This window comes from Pelobates fuscus, chromosome 1 (assembly GCF_036172605.1).
Source record: "Pelobates fuscus isolate aPelFus1 chromosome 1, aPelFus1.pri, whole genome shotgun sequence".
NCBI classification, from domain to species: domain Eukaryota; kingdom Metazoa; phylum Chordata; class Amphibia; order Anura; family Pelobatidae; genus Pelobates; species Pelobates fuscus.
The window spans coordinates 416,731,204-416,749,538 of NC_086317.1; the positions used below are offsets into that span (position 1 = coordinate 416,731,204).

General features: G+C 44.3%; 1 protein-coding gene across 1 annotated transcript in view; it reads right to left on the reverse strand.

Moving 5' to 3' along the window:
• Positions 1-18,335, reverse strand: part of CSAD (cysteine sulfinic acid decarboxylase) — a 92,381-nt gene that overhangs the window by 37,054 nt on the left and 36,992 nt on the right. The window contains exons 10-12 of the mRNA XM_063444825.1: positions 15,733-15,797; positions 11,097-11,178; positions 10,064-10,263 (exon numbers count right to left, since the gene is read on the reverse strand). Coding sequence (XP_063300895.1) covers positions 10,064-10,263; positions 11,097-11,178; positions 15,733-15,797 — 347 coding nt within the window. The remainder of the gene's footprint in view (positions 1-10,063; positions 10,264-11,096; positions 11,179-15,732; positions 15,798-18,335) is intronic.

Below are 18,335 nucleotides of genomic sequence, written 5' to 3' on the forward strand. Positions count from 1 at the left end.
TTTTTTTTGCGCTCGGGTTTTTTATTTTATTTTAAAGTTTGACGGGTATGATGGCTTTTTATTTGGCCTTTTTTGGGGCTGAAAAATGAAGATTTTAGAAAAAAAGAAGACGTTGAATAGTGTGAAGAAATGACTATATTGTTCGGTATTTTTTTTGCATAGTTCCTGCTTTTTTGTGTATTTTTCATTCGGCAGATGGGACTGCCGAACAGAGACCACCCCTGGCTCACTTAACTTCAAAGCCGGCATCACTTTCACCCTCTATGTGTGCGGTCAGCGTTCGTACTGTCGAACGCCACGTGGCAGAGAAAACCGCGGCCATCTTTTTTTCGTCAAACAAAGGCAGCGGGACTTGGTCGTCGAGTGTCTGGAACTAAAATCGGACACTCGCCTTCCCAAACACCGGTCTCCATCATACGAACGCTGGAACTAGTGATACCGATTAGCTAGGAGAGCGCTATTCGGTACAAATATGCACACGAATGAGGGGAACAATCGCTGCTAGGAGCCAGGGGAATTCATTCGGTACTTTTATTCATTTTTCCCTTTTTCTCAAGTGACCGGCAAAACCACACGAACCTCTGGAACTATTCTGGGCAGTCCACCCACAGTGAACCGGTCACAAAGGACTTCCATACTTTTTGCGAACCCCTGAACCGATCCGGGTGAAATTTGGATATGTTGGTCCCCCGGATCGGGGCTATCAGGGGACATAGGATTTGTGGGGATACCCCAGGTATAAAGGGGTGTTCCAGAAATTGGGGAAAATAGTGAATTTGCAGCCTGGAGATAATTAGGTTGTTACTATATCAGACCTGATTATCTCCAGGACTAGGGGAGGGAATTGCCTGTTTGTATTGGGTGTGTTTTATATTTTTACTGTTCGGGATTGGATAAATGTTACTCCTCCCTGTGGGATGTCCCCTTGCATGGGGACCTGCATAAAAAGCCATGTGTGTGAATAAACGTTAGTTCTGCTTGTATCCTGAACCTGGACTCTGACTGTTATTTGGAATTCGTATGCTGTAACAAGGGAATTATCTTATGCAGCTGTTATATTCCATATGGATTTCGTTCCTGTAACTACCGAACCGGACTCTCGCTACCTTAGGCTCTGACTGTCCGGGAGGAAACTACCGAACTCGGTTTGGTTAAACTTGGTTTCCTTACAACTGGTGGCAAGCGGAGGGATTCGAATCCCGAATGGACATTGCAAACCAAGCAAGGGAATGAATGGCTCAGCAGTACCAGCTACTTAAAAGAACCACACTAAAGGATTTACTGGAAGCTCGAGGCAGAGTGGCAAGTAACAAGACAAAAGCCACGTTAATTGCAGAATTAATACAGAGCGATAATACCAGCAATACAGAAATGGATCAAGAGGAAGAAAACGTGATGCAAAAGGACATCCGATGGATGCTCAGTCTGTTGGGACCCAACCCAACTACAGAGGCGGTTCTGCAGGTCATGGCACAAGCCAGACAATCGCAAAAAGAGCGAGAGGACCGGGACAGACCGTCACAGGGAGATTTACTACACTCCCCGGGAAGTACTGGGGAAATACCAAAGAAGGTAAATTATGCAGCCTTTAAATCTTTTAATGACAATGAGATGGAAATTGACAGTTACTTGCAAGACTTTGAACGCCAATGTGCACTGGAGGGATTAGACTCCACGAAATGGGCTGCAGTCATTAGCAGTAAATTGTCAGGTAGAGCAGCCGAGGCGCTGCGAGCAGTACCTGAGGGGGACATACATAATTATGAAAAAATAAAAGACATTTTGTTGGCCAGATATGCTGTAACTCCGGAGGCATACCGGAAAAAGTTTAGAGATCTGAGGAAGACTGGGAGAGATTCCCATACGGAATGGGCGTTTCGGCTACAACGGGCGGCCCGCAATTGGATGAAGGGCTGCCAAGCAACCACCCTGGAGGATGCTTTGCAACTGATGTTACTGGAGCAGTTTTTTAATCACTCTGCAGAGGACATAAAAGACTGGGTTAAAGACAGAAAACCAAAAACTGTGGAGGAAGCCGCCAGGCTAGCGGATGAGTACCAGGATAACAGGAGGAAGGAGCAAGGGGTGAGCAGACCACCTTTTAAGCCTCACTACACCGCTCCAATAACCCCTACTCCTCCTAGACCCTCCATGAGTAACCCCTCACCGAACCCAGCAAACACACCTCGACCCCCTGCAGTGTGCCATTATTGCAAGCAACCAGGACATTATAAGAATCAGTGCCCTCGCTTAAACCGGGGAAGCTGGGAAAGGCAACCCCCACAACAACCCAAGGCAGCTGCTCATTGTGTGCAGCAAGAAAGCACAACCAGTGTCCCTAACCAAGAAGAACAGTGGAGTGTGTTACACGAGGTCAACCCAGTGCAAGCTGGGGGTGACAACCGGGACCACCACCGCCAATGGATTACCGTAGATGGCGTGGGGGCCCGGGCTCTGAGAGACTCTGGGGCTACTTTGACTGTGGTGCAACCTCACACGATCAGAGCGCAAGCTCGCACCGGACGCACAGTCGCTGTGAGGGTGGCTGGGGGCGCTATCCACAAACTGCCCACCGCCAATATCCTTGTTGATTGGGGTTCTGGGTCCAAACAGCTGGAGGTTGGGATTATGCAAGAACTACCCGCCGAGGTTTTGTTGGGAAATGATGTGGGATGCTTAACCTCCCAACTAGCCCGAGACCCCCCTGCCGAGGCATACCCGGTTACCACCCGAGCTCAAGCCAGACTGGAAGCTCCGCTGCACTCTGAGGAAAACCAGGTAAGAGTCGAAATACCCCCCTTACCCGATCCTCCCTGTCCCTTCTGGGATACCCCCCAGGGGTTTGAACAAGAACAGCGTACCGACCCCACATTAGAGGGTTATAGGAAGGCAGCGACCGTTACCCCAGGGAACAACCCGCACGAAAAGTTTGAGTGGTATAAGGGATTGCTGTATAGAGTGACCGAGGGGGTGGGACAGGGGGCCACCCAGGTCATCAAAAGACAGTTAATTGTACCCCGTAAATTCCGGGCTGAGTTGTTAAAGCTCAGTCATGACATTCCCCTAGCAGGACATTTAGGGGTTAAAAAGACAAGGGACAGGTTAACCCAAACATTCTTCTGGCCCAGGGTCACCCAGGACCTCAAGTATTATTGCAGGACGTGCGACGTCTGCCAAAGGGTAGGGAAAAGGGGAGACCTTCGGAAGGCCAAACTTCACCCATTGCCCATTATAGAACAGCCCTTTCACCGAGTAGCGGTAGATTTAATAGGACCCCTCAGCCGACCCAGCCAGTCGGGCAAAAAGTTCATACTAACCGTGGTCGACTACGCCACTAGATACCCGGAGGCAGTCGCCCTCCCCAATATAGAGGCAGAAACCGTGGCAGAGGCCCTTATTCAAATATTCACCCGAGTAGGTTTCCCACAGGAGATCCTTTCCGATCGGGGAACTCAGTTCACGGCTACCCTGACACAACAATTGTGGCAGAGCTGTGGAGTGAAACCCCTGTTCAGCGCCCCGTACCATCCCCAGACTAACGGGCTCTGTGAACGTTTCAATGGCACTCTAAAACAGATGCTAAAAACCTTTACGGAGTCCCACAAGAATTGGGAAAAGTTCCTTCCCCACCTTCTGTTTGCCTACCGTGAGGTGCCCCAGGCCTCCACTGGGTTTTCCCCCTTCGAACTCCTGTACGGGAGAAAAGTTCGGGGCCCACTGGAGCTCGTACGGGAACACTGGGAGGGCAATACAGATGAGGGGGGAGTCCCTATCGTCCAGTATGTCCTGGAGTTCCGGGACCGTCTGCGGGCGCTCACCGCATCGGTTCGGGAGAACCTGCAGACGGCCCAGGAGGACCAGAGGAAATGGTACGATAGGGGAGCCCAAGATAGAGTGCTGGAATTAGGGCAGAAGGTATTGGCTTTGAGACCAGTTAAAAAGGATAAGCTGCAAGCAGCCTGGCAGGGACCATTCAAGGTAGTAGAACGGGTTAGCGAGACTACCTACATCGTGAGCAAATGCTCAGATGAAAGGCTGACCAAAGCCTTCCATGTGAATATGCTCAAACCATATTTTGAGAGAACAGAAGATGTGGGCGCCGTGTGTGCCCCCGCCACGGAAGATAGTGAGGGACTACCCCTCCCAGATTTACTAGACACCGCCCCCTGTACTATTGACCAAGTAAGCTTGGGTCAAAATTTAAACCCCCTAGAGAAGGGTGAGGCCACGCAACTGCTGCAGAGATACCGAGAGATGTTTTCAGCCACCCCCGGCTATACCTCCGCTGCGGTACACCGCGTGGAAACCCAGGGAGAGACGCCACTGCGGCAACAACCATATCGAATCCCGGAAGCAGTGCGTGAGGGTATGCTCACCGAGTTAAGGGATATGTTACAGTTAGGGGTAATAGAACCCTCGCAAAGTCCTTGGGCCTCCCCGGTAGTACTAGCACCACGCGCTTCTGTGTAGACTATCGGAGGCTTAACGATCGTACCATAACAGACGCCTACCCCATGCCCAGAATAGATGAGCTCTTAGACCGTATGGCGGGGGGGAACTACTTGACTACCCTGGACCTGTGCAAAGGTTATTGGCAGATCCCCTTGGAGCCTGCGGCCATCCCCAAGTCGGCATTCGTCACCCCTTTCGGGCTATACCAATTCAAGGTTATGCCCTTTGGGATGAAGAATGCCCCGGCTACGTTTCAGAGGATGGCCGATAGGCTCCTGGAGGGGTTTCAGGACTTCGCATGCGCGTATCTAGATGACATTGCCGTCTACAGCCGCACATGGGGAGACCATCTGGGTCATGTGTCCAGGGTACTCCAACGAATTCACCTCGCAGGGCTCACGTTAAAACCCGACAAATGTCACGTAGGACTAGCCGAGGTGCAGTATCTCGGCCACTGGGTGGGCTCCGGTAGACAGCGTCCAGAACCAGCTAAGGTAGAGGCCATAGCGAACTGGCCCCAACCTCGGACCAAAACCCAGGTACTAGCCTTCTTAGGGACGGCCGGTTATTATAGAAAGTTTGTCCCAGAGTACAGCGCCCTGGCCAAACCCCTCACCGACCTGACCAAGAAGGCCCTTCCCAAACAGGTTTCCTGGACCCCAGAGTGCACGGATGCTTTCCAGAAGCTTAAAGCGGCATTGAGTGAGGCTCCTGTGTTGGCAGCACCCGACTACACTAAACAATTTCTTGTACACACAGATGCCTCCATGTTCGGACTGGGAGCCGTGCTAAGCCAAGTGGGAACAGACGGCATGGAGCACCCGGTGGCATACCTCAGTCGTAAACTGTTACCCCGAGAAGTCAGCTATGCCACCGTAGAAAAAGAATGCTTGGCCCTCGTGTGGGCACTCAAGAAGCTACAGCCCTATTTGTATGGGCGGGCATTTACCCTTATGACTGACCACAACCCCCTGGTATGGCTTAACCGGGTAGCTGGAGACAATCCCAGGCTATTGCGGTGGAGCCTAGCTCTTCAACCTTATAATTTTACTATGCAGTACCGGCCCGGCAAACAAAATGGTAATGCGGATGGCCTGTCACGCCAGACCGAACTGGACTCCTAAACCTCTACTTTTCTCGGACATCCCCAAGCCAACCCGACAGGGTCTAGGCGGGTATGCCGACTTATGGACTTATAGGGGAGCAGTGTGAAGAAATGACTATATTGTTCGGTATTTTTTTTGCATAGTTCCTGCTTTTTTGTGTATTTTTCATTCGGCAGATGGGACTGCCGAACAGAGACCACACCTGGCTCACTTAACTTCAAAGCCGGCATCACTTTCACCCTCTATGTGTGCGGTCAGCGTTCGTACTGTCGAACGCCACGTGGCAGAGAAAACCGCGGCCATCTTTTTTTCGTCAAACAAAGGCAGCGGGACTTGGTCGTCGAGTGTCTGGAACTAAAATCGGACACTCGACTTCCCAAACACCGGTCTCCATCATACGAACGCTGGAACTAGTGATACCGATTAGCTAGGAGAGCGCTATTCGGTACAAATATGCACACGAATGAGGGGAACAATCGCTGCTAGGAGCCAGGGGAATTCATTCGGTACTTTTATTCATTTTTCCCTTTTTCTCAAGTGACCGGCAAAACCACACGAACCTCTGGAACTATTCTGGGCAGTCCACCCACAGTGAACCGGTCACAAAGGACTTCCATACTTTTTGCGAACCCCTGAACCGATCCGGGTGAAATTTGGATATGTTGGTCCCCCGGATCGGGGCTATCAGGGGACATAGGATTTGTGGGGATACCCCAGGTATAAAGGGGTGTTCCAGAAATTGGGGAAAATAGTGAATTTGCAGCCTGGAGATAATTAGGTTGTTACTATATCAGACCTGATTATCTCCAGGACTAGGGGAGGGAATTGCCTGTTTGTATTGGGTGTGTTTTATATTTTTACTGTTCGGGATTGGATAAATGTTACTCCTCCCTGTGGGATGTCCCCTTGCATGGGGACCTGCATAAAAAGCCATGTGTGTGAATAAACGTTAGTTCTGCTTGTATCCTGAACCTGGACTCTGACTGTTATTTGGAATTCGTATACTGTAACAAGGGAATTATCTTATGCAGCTGTTATATTCCGTATGGATTTCGTTCCTGTAACTACCGAACCGGACTCTCGCTACCTTAGGCTCTGACTGTCCGGGAGGAAACTACCAAACTCGGTTTGGTTAAACTTGGTTTCCTTACAAATAGTAAGTTGAATTTTACTTTACAGGGTAGTAATTTTATTCCCCCCTCACTATTTTTTAGGGTAGGTAGGGGCTTTTTTATTTGGTTGTGTGACTAGGGGCTCTCGTCACCTTTGATGTGGGAGGGGGAATTTTCATTTAGGGCCCCCACACATTGCACACACTATGCACACACATTGCATACACTATGCACACACATTGCATACACTATGCACACTCTACACACACTGCATACACACTGCATACACTATACACACACTGCACACACTGCACACACACTGCATACACTACACACACTGCATACACACTATACACACACTGCATACACACTATACACACACTGCATACACTATACACACACTGCACTAACTATACACACACTACACACACTATACACACACTGCATACACTATGCACACACTGCACACACTCTACACACACTGCATACACTATACACACTCTACACACACTGCATACACACTGCACACACTGCATACACTATACACACACTGCATACACCCTATACACACACTGCATACACCCTATACACACACTGCATACACACTATATCCACACTATACACACACTGCACACACTATAAACACACACTGTGCACACTATACACATACTGTACACACTGCATACACTATGCACACACTATACACACACACTACACACACTGCATACACACTGCACACAATATACACACACTACACACACTGCACATACTATACACACTGCACACACTATACACACACTGCACACACTATACACACACTGCACACACTGCACACACACTGCATACACTATACACACTCTACACACACTGCACACACTGCATACACTATACACACACTGCACACACTAGACACACACTGCATACACCCTATACACACACTGCATACACACTATATACACACTATACACACTGCACACACTATACACACACTATACACACACTGCACACACTATGCACACACACTGTACACACTATACACACACTGTACACACTATGCACACACTGTACACACACTGAACACACTGCACACACAATATACCCACACTGTACACACTATACACACACTACATAAACATACATTTAAAAAAATTGCAGTTGTTTTTTACATTTCAAAGTTGGGGAGGGGGGTGCCAAATAAAGGATCCGCCCCGGGTGCCAAATGCTCCAGGTACGCCCCTGTATAGAGGGGAGCCATGTTTACACGGTATATAGAGAGGAGCCATGTTTACACTGTTTATAGAGGGAGCCATGTTATTCTGTATATAGAGGGAGCCATGTTTACACTGTATATAGAGGGAAGCCATGTTACTTTGTATATAGAGAGGAGCCATGTTTACTCTGTATATAGAGGGAGCCATGTTACTATCTGAGGTGGTTAACTATGATTGGCCCTGGCATGTTTGTTAGTCTGGCCTGCATGGTTGTATGGCATGAATAAAAGTAGCATGTTTCAACTATATTAGTAGTTAGACTAGTTTGCACTAAAACATGTGCAAATGGAGTTTGCGGTTGTGCAAATGGACTGTTTGCGGTTGTTTACGGTGCGTTAATCGGGGAGTTTGGTCTGTCACTGTGAAGCGGGCGTAACCCTTACACTACCTGATCGATACAACATCATACCTGATGTTTTAAAGCACGTTATTCCAAACAATTTAGGAATGTTAGGTGATTTCTGCCCTTTATGGATTAAAACCAGACTCTGCATCAACTGTGTAATTTTCCATGGGAGTTTTGCCATGGATCCCCCTCCGGCATGCCACAGTCAAGGTGTTAGTCCCCTTGAAACAACTTTTCCATCACTTTTGTGGCCAGAAACAGTCCCTGTGGGTTTTAAAATTCGCCTGCCCATTGAAGACTATGGCGGTTCGCCCGGTTCGCCGGTTCGCGAACCGAAAATTTCGTGTTCGCGACATCACTACCAGTTACCAATTAAATTGAATTGAATTGTGCAACAGTGAAAGTTTCTTTATATATGTTATGTTGATAGTTAAAGGAAAACGCTAAGCTACAAAACAGTTCAATTAAGTGGGTTTGGTGTAAAGATCATGCCTCTGCAGCCTAAATGCTCAGTTTTCAGTTTGTAATTTGCAACAAAGGAGCCGGGAGGTGAACTAAGATGGCCGTTGCGTCATTTCGGATGCCGATAGTGATGAGATAGCCTAACAGCTTAGATATGGCTGATAGAGCTGTTCCGGCGGAACCCGGAAATGACACGGTACACCCATAAGGTATACCAACATGGCCTCGATACCTTGTGGATGGAATCGGAAGTGACATGATAGATGACCTCTGCCCCCTGGCGGAAACCGGAAGAGGAAGGTACACCTCCGGTGTATCAAGATGACTTCAAAATCAGGACAACGAAACCGGATGTGACATCAATTTATGGGTAATCAGCAGTTTTGGCACCAATTTCGCCGTTTTAAAAAGTAGATGGGTACAGTACCAAGTATACTCCACCTGAGGAAGACGCAGATTGTGTCAAAACGCGTTGTGCTAAGACTGAAGACTTTCTATGGCACCATATCAAATAGAATGTAAGATTTTTATATTTATTATGTAATAAAAGGTAATCTTTTATCTTACAACTGGTGCCTCTCTCTGATATTTTATCCTGAGAGTGAAAGCTCCTACAAATAAGATCATGTGAGACCTTGGGAGGTCATTCTACATATCACACTCTACTTACCTGAGCCAGTTTTGCATACAGGCTCTGGAAAATGTGAGTGTGATATCTACACGTGTTTTTTTATATATATTCACTTATTTTACTAGCTATATTGCCTTATGAGATTATATGTCTGATTTTTCCTAGGGAATACCCAGGAACCTCCATAGGGTATACACCTCTTTTTTATTGTAGTAACACTATTTGTGGTACACTGTTACTTTTTATTGCGCTGTTCATGTTAACATTTAAAGTAAACACACTGTGCTGTAAGATACAATTGAAAATTAAACTTTTTTAAAAGTAGATTTTCAGTGCAAAATATAATTGGACCTGCTCGGGAACTAATTATGTGATAGCACGTGTCTAAACCATCTATTTCTTGTGTATGGCCTGGGGCAATATAAAAAGAGAAAAGAGAGAGAGTTCAGAAATATTCCTGCACTGGGTCTCATTGCAAGCTTGCGCTGCCATTTATGTAGGTTACTGTAATAGAAAATTATAGGAATCATGAAATTTCTTATTTGGAAATTCCTGGTAGCTGGTAGAAGTTTATCAGATTCCTTTCAGCAAGTCTGGCAGAAAATGACAAACACTGAAACAGCAGTTAAGATAATATTTTCTGTTGTCTCATACATTCTTGTCCTTTGGTGGGTATGACAAACCTTGTATGTGCCAATGCGTCATCCACTCGTCTCTCTAGCCCTTCAGATCCAAGCGCCTTCCACATCAGCCAAAGTTTCAAACAATCCACCCTTTGACCACATTGAATGGATTTGTCTCCTGTATCGTATTTCACACTGTAGAATTTGTCGGTTTGGAATAGATAAGTAGCATTGGCTGCATGGCATTGTTTTAGCAATCCCTATAGGAAAGATTTCACTGTAAGGCCATTTATTTTTAGCTATAGTATTTGGCATGGTTGAATGACCTTATCACCACCCTTACATCTTACCCAAGAACAGTCAACAGACATTCAAGACCAGAATGATCTAGATTTTCAACAGTATATCACTTTGGGTTTGAATGGAACATTAAAGCTTACCTAAATCATATACTTTATACTATTATGCCCAAGAAACCATGGAAAAGACCAAGAAGACAAACAGCCAATGGTATTTAGATCACATGCCTTTGTAAGTTGTAATTTATACAATTTTAGTCCACCTTTGACTATACAAAGACGCAGGATTACCATTGCACTTTTCTTAATGGATAGGACATGTTTAAAATAATAGAACTTAGTAACATAATATAACAATTGTATTTTTTGTACTCATGGGCTTTGCTAGGTGCAAAACGACCATGACCATATTGTCCCTTTGTCTGTTTGGGGTTGGGCATGCTCAGTCTCATGGAGCAGAAACACCACTTAGACATGGACAAGCACTCTACCCAGATGAGCAGTGCCTATGAGTCCCTATAAGTTAGCACTGGAAGACCAGGCTGTAGATGTGACCTGTGTTTATGATTCCTAGTAGGGTCCATTTAAGACGCTCTTAAAGCTGAAATGATTATGGTTCCAAGAAGGTCCCTATAATGTACCACCCTAGTTGCATTACATATTTTACAACAACATTATCCTGTAGTCCCTCAAATTCTGAATATGTATTTTACATTGTATAATCTTTTCAAATAACACGCTTAGATTAAATGTTTTAATCTACTTCTATTTTTTTTATCACCAAATCAACTTACAGTTGTGTCTTTAAGGAGGAAAGCTGAACACTGCAGACCGACCCCTAGCATTTTATGTGGATTCCATGTGACAGAATCTGCCCTAAAACGAGAACACATTGTATTTACAAAGGCCTCAGAAGCTGTCATCAGTTTGTTGTTCATTTAACAGTAACTAGCTGTGTATTGGCAGAGGAACCCAAAACTGGAAAATTCTCTAACTCAGCTGTATTGTTCAACTTTGGCATTTTGGTTTATAGGAGCACTATAGTCACCCTAAATTACTTTAGCTAAATAAAGCAGTTTTAGTGTATAGATCATTCCCCTGCAATTTCACTGCTCAATTCATTGTCATTTAGGAGTTAAATCACTTTTTCTGTTTATGCAGCCCTAGCCACACCTCCCCTGGCTATGATTGACAGAGCCTGCATGAAAAAAAAAACTGGTTTCACTTTCAAACAGATGTATTTTACCTTAAATAATTGTATCTCAATCTCTAAATTGAACTTTAATCACATACAGGAGGCTCTTGCAGGGTCTAGCAAGCTATTAACATAGCAGGGGATAAGAAAATCTTAATTAACCCCTTAAGGACCAAAACTTCTGGAATAAAAGGGAATCATGACATGTCACACATGTCATGTGTCCTTAAGGGGTTAAACAGAACTTGCAATAAAGAAAGCCTAAATAGGGCTCTATTTACAGGAAGTGATTATGGAAGGCTGTGCAAGTCACATGCAGGGAGGTGTGACTAGGGTTCATAAACAAAGGGACTTAACTCCTAAATGGCAGAGGATTGAGCAGTGAGGCTGCAGGGGCATGTTCTATACACCAAAACTGCTTCATTAAGCTAAAGTTGTTCAAGTGACTATGGTGTCCCTTTAAATGGATCAACTGGATTCTCAATTCACTACAAGTTACTGTTTAGTGAATAAAGCATCAAATATTTCGTCCCTGTGATAAAACTATATAAGAAAGCAAAAGCTAATCAGTGAAGACTATCGGTGGCAATCTGTTTTCTTTTGATAAACCTGTTAGTTGATTGAACATCATTAAAGTTATTATCCAGAGCGAAATCTAATGTCACTTGTTCTATAGAATCAAAATTATTCAATTATTTTAGATAGCACACTATAAGTAGTGGCATTCACAGAAAATTATGACCAACTTTTTGTAACTTTTTTTAAATTGAGCTTTTACATGGAGAGATACATCAGACATAAGTATTACATTCTGATACATAATAGCATATTAGGGTAATCAGATTTGCATTAAAACATTCAGTTTTTAACAACTAACAAGAGTGGAGAAAGCCTAGCTAGGAGGAGAAGAGAAGAGAAAGACGCCAACTGCGGTAATGGCCATCATTGCATTCAATCACTGAATTTAATATAATTTTGTAAGCATCTCGGTTGCCTAGAATTGTGATGGGGGCAGACATTAGACTTTGTTGTGCCAACCCCTCTAGGAGTAAGTATCGTAGAAATCAGTAGCTACTCTCATTGGTGCATTCGGGAGGAACCCGTTGCTGATTTATGAGGTCAAAGAAAAGACCTCACAGCTTGGGGCCAGTATTCTTTTTTCTTTATTATTCTTTTTTTTTTGTGTGCAGCAGGGTATAACAAATCAAACGTTTGTTGTCATGCCATTTGTTCTAACGTTGTGGAACATAATGTACATGCACATTTTTGTAAAAAGGTAAGAAATAAACATACGCAGGTACTTATCAATTCTAAGTCATATGAAAAAATTAGGTATGCAAGAGCGAGGACCAACCTTATAATATGCTTGAATCATAGGGTGGGGACAGCGATTTCTGCCGCCTGGGTGTTGACAGTAGTGCACCATATACGTGTAGCAGGAGACGGCAAGTTGTGGCTTGGGCTATAACTACACCTCCATCACACCGAGGTAACCAAACTCTGAAACTCTGGGGTCTATAATGTCAGAGGTGAGGGGGGAGGGAAAGATGGCAGGGCCTGACTTAGGGCCAGGTAGAAACTGGGTGTGTCTGACCTGTGGTGCGGGCAGGTGGGCTACTAAAAATAAAAATTAAAAGGGAGAAAGGTCCAGAAAGAACAGTCTAACCAACTTCGAACCGCAGTGTGAGTGAGTCCCATGCATTAGAGGAGGTAAGTTCCTGGTGCCTACTTCACCATTTCAGGTAGTTGCTGTAGCGGCTGTCGCAGGCATGGTTTTCCTTGGAATTAATGACCCCCTAGTAGGCCCAGTTTGGTGAGGAGTGTGGTTGCTTCGGAGATATCCGTGATGGAGTATACTGCGTCTCCTTGTCTTATTTGTAAGGCCCGTGGAGATCTCCAGCGGTATTCTTTGCCGTGGCTGCGGAGCAGGGCTGTGAGAGGTTGTAGCGTTTTGCACCATTGTAGTGTCTTACCGGAGAGAGCCGCAAAGAAAGAGAGAGCCATGTTATCAAAGTTGAGTGGTGTAGTCCCCTTAAGCGCCGCTTGCACCAGTGTCATATCTGCTACGTTGCGAAACCGCACTATCAGGTCTCTGGGTGCCGACCCAGGCGCTTTCTTGGGTTTCGGAGCCCGGAATATGACATCCAGGTTTAAATTTCCAGACTGCTTGGGCTCCAGTAGATGAGCCGCAAGCCGCCGGATGAGATGTGGGAGCACTGCCCTCCGGCATTCCCAGTATTTTCAAATTATTGCGGCGTCTCAAGTATGGCAAAACGCAGATCAGAGTCTGCTTGACGTTTTGTAAGCATTTGGATGTCATGCTGGAGCTGCGCTATGGTTTGAGTGTGCTGCTCAGAAGTGACCTCCACTGCGCCTATGCGGCCTAACAGTCCTGTGATGTCAGTGTGGTGCAGGGCCACATCTGCCTGTATGGACCTCTGGAGGGTCCCCAGCATGTCTGCCGTCACTGGTCTGGAGCCGCCGGTCTTGTGCTTGGGTTGAGGCTGTGGGGACGGTCTCAATCCGCCTCTATTTTCGTCTGGGGACAGCTCGTACGAGTCATCATAGAAATCCCCTAGATCGGCGGCCATCTTGGACCCATATGCGCCATGTGCTTGGCGGAGAAGATCACATATATTCATACCTGGCTTTTGTGTCTCGGGTTTCAGTTTCTTGGTTTTACTGCCCATGCTCATTAGGGGCTATGGGGCTGCAGTATGGAGGCTCGCAAATTGGTTATTGTCGCCGGGTTATGGTAGATTAGCCCGGAGTTCATCAATCGTGCATCCGCTCAGGTCAGTTGTTTGGTTCCGCCCCCTGCTAGTATCCTATACAAGGGTTCCATGTACAAGGGTCCCTTTGTTTCCTTCTACTGCCCAATGCCACTCTTCTATTTCTCTAGTTTTTTATCACCCACTGCTCCACTGCCAGGATTTTTTTTTTCAGAGCACTGGCATTGTAGGTGTTTGCCATCCCCAGAAGTAACTAGATAAGTCTCTGTTTATTTTGGTTAGAAAAGGAATTGGACCATCCTGTAAGAATTTGGCTAGGAGTCAGTGTGAAAAGGAGTGAGAGTATTAACTATTGCTGAGACAAGGAAAAGAAGAGTGGAGGATGGCTGGGATCCTGTACCACCTAGTTACCCTTTTAGACATGCTCACTAGAGCTGACATGCCTCTCTGGAAAATAAATTACCAGTCTCTGGGTGAGAGATGTATATGGAGAACTGATGTCCAGGCCCTTTGAAAGGGAGCTGGGGTATCAGAGGCAGAACTCTACTGAACTAAGATATAGGGTTTCAAGAGTGGTCTCTCAATGGCATATGGGGTCGAGCAAGTACTCTCAAAGTCAGTCAGTTTTCTGTTATCCCAATTGGATATAACTGATTTTGATTAAAGATGCGAGTGTATTATAGTATCCAATAGAGTGGCATGTCTGTTTGGACATAAAATATCTCCAATTGAAGGAATATTTCCATCCTTTAGATTCTTACCCAGAGTTGTACGTCCGTTGCCAACTAAGTGAGATAAGGTGCATGCACACCCACCAGGTTGTTTTTTACAGAAACTGATAGTGCTGATAAAAAAACAGGCAGTAAGATTTTAGATCTTCATCAAACAACAGCTACTTTATTATGCTCCACCATCTAACAGAAAAACTTAAACTGAGATTCGTAGGTGCACATTCATTAAAACACCTGCAACACCATACGTTTGTGTTCCAAGTTAAAGCTTCCATCAGCTCCTAAGTTACCTAGTTCTTTTTTCACAGCATCTCTATTAAAACAAATATGTTACAACTACTTTCTAAGAAGTCAAGTGTAGTTAGTGATGTTTATAAAGCTCATATTGTCCAACAAATTCATGAAAATCTAGGACTCGGTTCAATAATTTGTACAGGGGAAAAATGTTGGTCTTGATGACAGAAGCTGGGTTGCCACCTCTAAAGGGCACACTCCTACAATATTGTGCATTTCATATTCTTCAGAGACGCTTGGCGCACAACAAAAAGGGGCAAACCTTAGAGAGTAGTTTTACAACTCTTCATATCAATCAATCCAACTTGCTGCCATGTGCACAACTTAATGCTTCCAGTAAATTACATAATTTCCTTTTTTTTCCCCCAACAACACTCAATACTTTCTTCATTGTCCATTACTTAAAGTTATATACACATGATTTTAACATTCTCAGTAATAAACTTTATACCTTTATGTAATTAGGGATATCACTGACCTGTCAATGCCATTTAGGAGATGCCTGTGCTTATTGGAAAGAAGGGCACTACCTCCCCAAGCAGCCTTCCAGATGTATAGAGGAAGCAAATATAGAGAAAAAATATATATATTTTAATTTTCGGCTACAACTGTTAAAAGGTAACCTTAGATAACCTTGCAAAATTCCTAATTTACCTTACCCTGGTGTCTTATTTATTATTTTCTACTAATTTCTGTATTTTGTTTTTATTTTTGTTTATGTAAACTCTTTACCCATACCTTTCTGTGACATGGCGACTATCCTGAATTTGCACAGTCACATTTAGTATTCCCCTCTACTTTTAATATAAAAAGAGACAGACTGACAAGGAATATAATTTTTAAAAAATCAAAATAAAACATACCAAGGAAACTTTATTGATATAATATATAACTCACATGGGGGACTATGTGAAAAAAAACTATAAACTTCACCTTGAGAGAGAAAAACTATTAAATAGGTTGTAATACCTAAAGCAGGTGCTAGCTATCCGGTTTAGTCAACTCCATGACAGTCTAGGCCCTTACTATCTGCTGAAGACTTACGTCTATCTTCTGTCCGTACTCCCACCTCTGATGCTCGCCTTCAAGATTTCTCGAGGGCTGCACCGTTCCTGTGGAACTCACTTCCCTCCTCAGTTAGATGCTCACCCAGTCTCCACTCCTTCAAAAAATCATTAAAAACCCACTTCTTCAAAAAAGCGTATCAATTAAACTGTTAATAGCTCCCAACTGATTCCTCTTCTGCAACTGTCACTAGTCTAATACTATCCTTACCTTTTTGTGTCATTTTACCCCACTCCCTCTAGCATGTAAGCTCATTGAGCAGGGCCCTCAACCCCTCTGTTCCTGTGTGTCCAACTTGTCTGGTTACAACTTCATGTCTGTTCGTCCACCCATTGTAAAGCGTTGCGGAATTTGATGGCATTTGAATTTGATGGCGCTATATAAATAACATAATAATAATAATAATAATAATAATAATAATAATAATAATAATAAAACGCAACAAATACATACAATCAGTTTGCCAAAAACAGAAAGCGACAATGTTGCAATATAATGTTACAATATAACAGTAGAGTGACACCTAGTGGTAGTTGCAGCAGTCATTGTGTTATAAACATGCCTGGTTACATTAACATGTATAGCACAGATTTATCATGTGCAGCTATTCACCCTTGGGAAAAAAAAAAAGAAGCTAATAAGTCAGCCTCCCTGCCTGTAAGTCAGATTTAAAAAATACTCTGTGGCCTATATATCTGGTATTTCTAGTATCACTCTGTCCCTTATCTGTATATATTGTTATTAAAAGGCTAGCTCATACCTTGATCTCATAATGCATCAATCTATCATTACTGCTACAAACAGCTATCATATCTTTTGAAGGCAAAAGACAAAGTGCCCCGTAAGTTACCTCAATTCTGCAAACACGAACTACTCATCTAATTCAATGCACCCAGTCGCTCCAAACCTGCAATCTACATATAGCCTGACAGAACCTCAATTTGTTTTACTTAGTCACCTGTGTGTTTTGTAATCTCAATGAATTTTCCTTTGTTTCTGTTATATATATATATATATATATATATATATATATATATATATATATATATATATATATATATACACACACACACACTGAACAAAATTATAAACGCAACACTTTTGTTTTTGCCCCCATTTTTCAGGAGCTGAACTCAAAGATCTAAGACTTTTTTTTATTTACACAAAAGGCCTATTTCTCTCAAATATTGTTCACAAATCTGTCTAAATCTGTGTTAGTGAACACTTCTCCTTTGCCGAGATAATCCATCTACCTCACAGGTGTGGCATATCAAGATGCTGATTAGACAGCATGATTATTGCACTTGTGTGCCTTAGGCTGGCTACAATAAAAGGCCACTCTAAAATGTGCAGTTTTACTGTAATGAGAGGTTCGGGGGTGGGGGAGGGGTTCGTAAACCAGTCAGTATCTGGTGTGACCACCATTTGCCTCACACAGTGCAACACATCTCCTTCGCATAGAGTTGATCAGGTTGTTGATTGTGGACTGTGGAATGTTGGTCCACTCCTCTTCAATGTGCGAAGTTGCTGGATATTGGCAGGACCTGGAATACAATGTCGTATACACCGATCCAGAGCATCCCAAACATGCTCAATGGGTGACAAGTCCGGTGAGTTTGCTGGCCATGCAAGAACTGGGATGTTTTCAACTTCCAGGAACTGTGGACAGATCCTTGCAACATGGGGCCGTGCATTGTCATGCTGCAACATAAGGTAATGGTAGTGGATGAATGGCACAACAATGGCCTTTAGGTATCTCTGTGCATTCAAAATGCCATCAATAAAATGTACCTGTGTTCGTTGCCTGCCCATACCACAACCCCACCGCCACCATGGGCCACTCGCAAAACAATGTGGACATCAGCAAACCGCTCACCCACACAACGACATACACACTGTCTGCCATCTGCCCTGTACAGTGAAAACCAGAATTAATCCGTGAAAAGAACACCTCTCCAAAGTTCCAGACACCATCGACTGTGAGCATTTGCCCACTCAAGTCAGTTATGATGACGA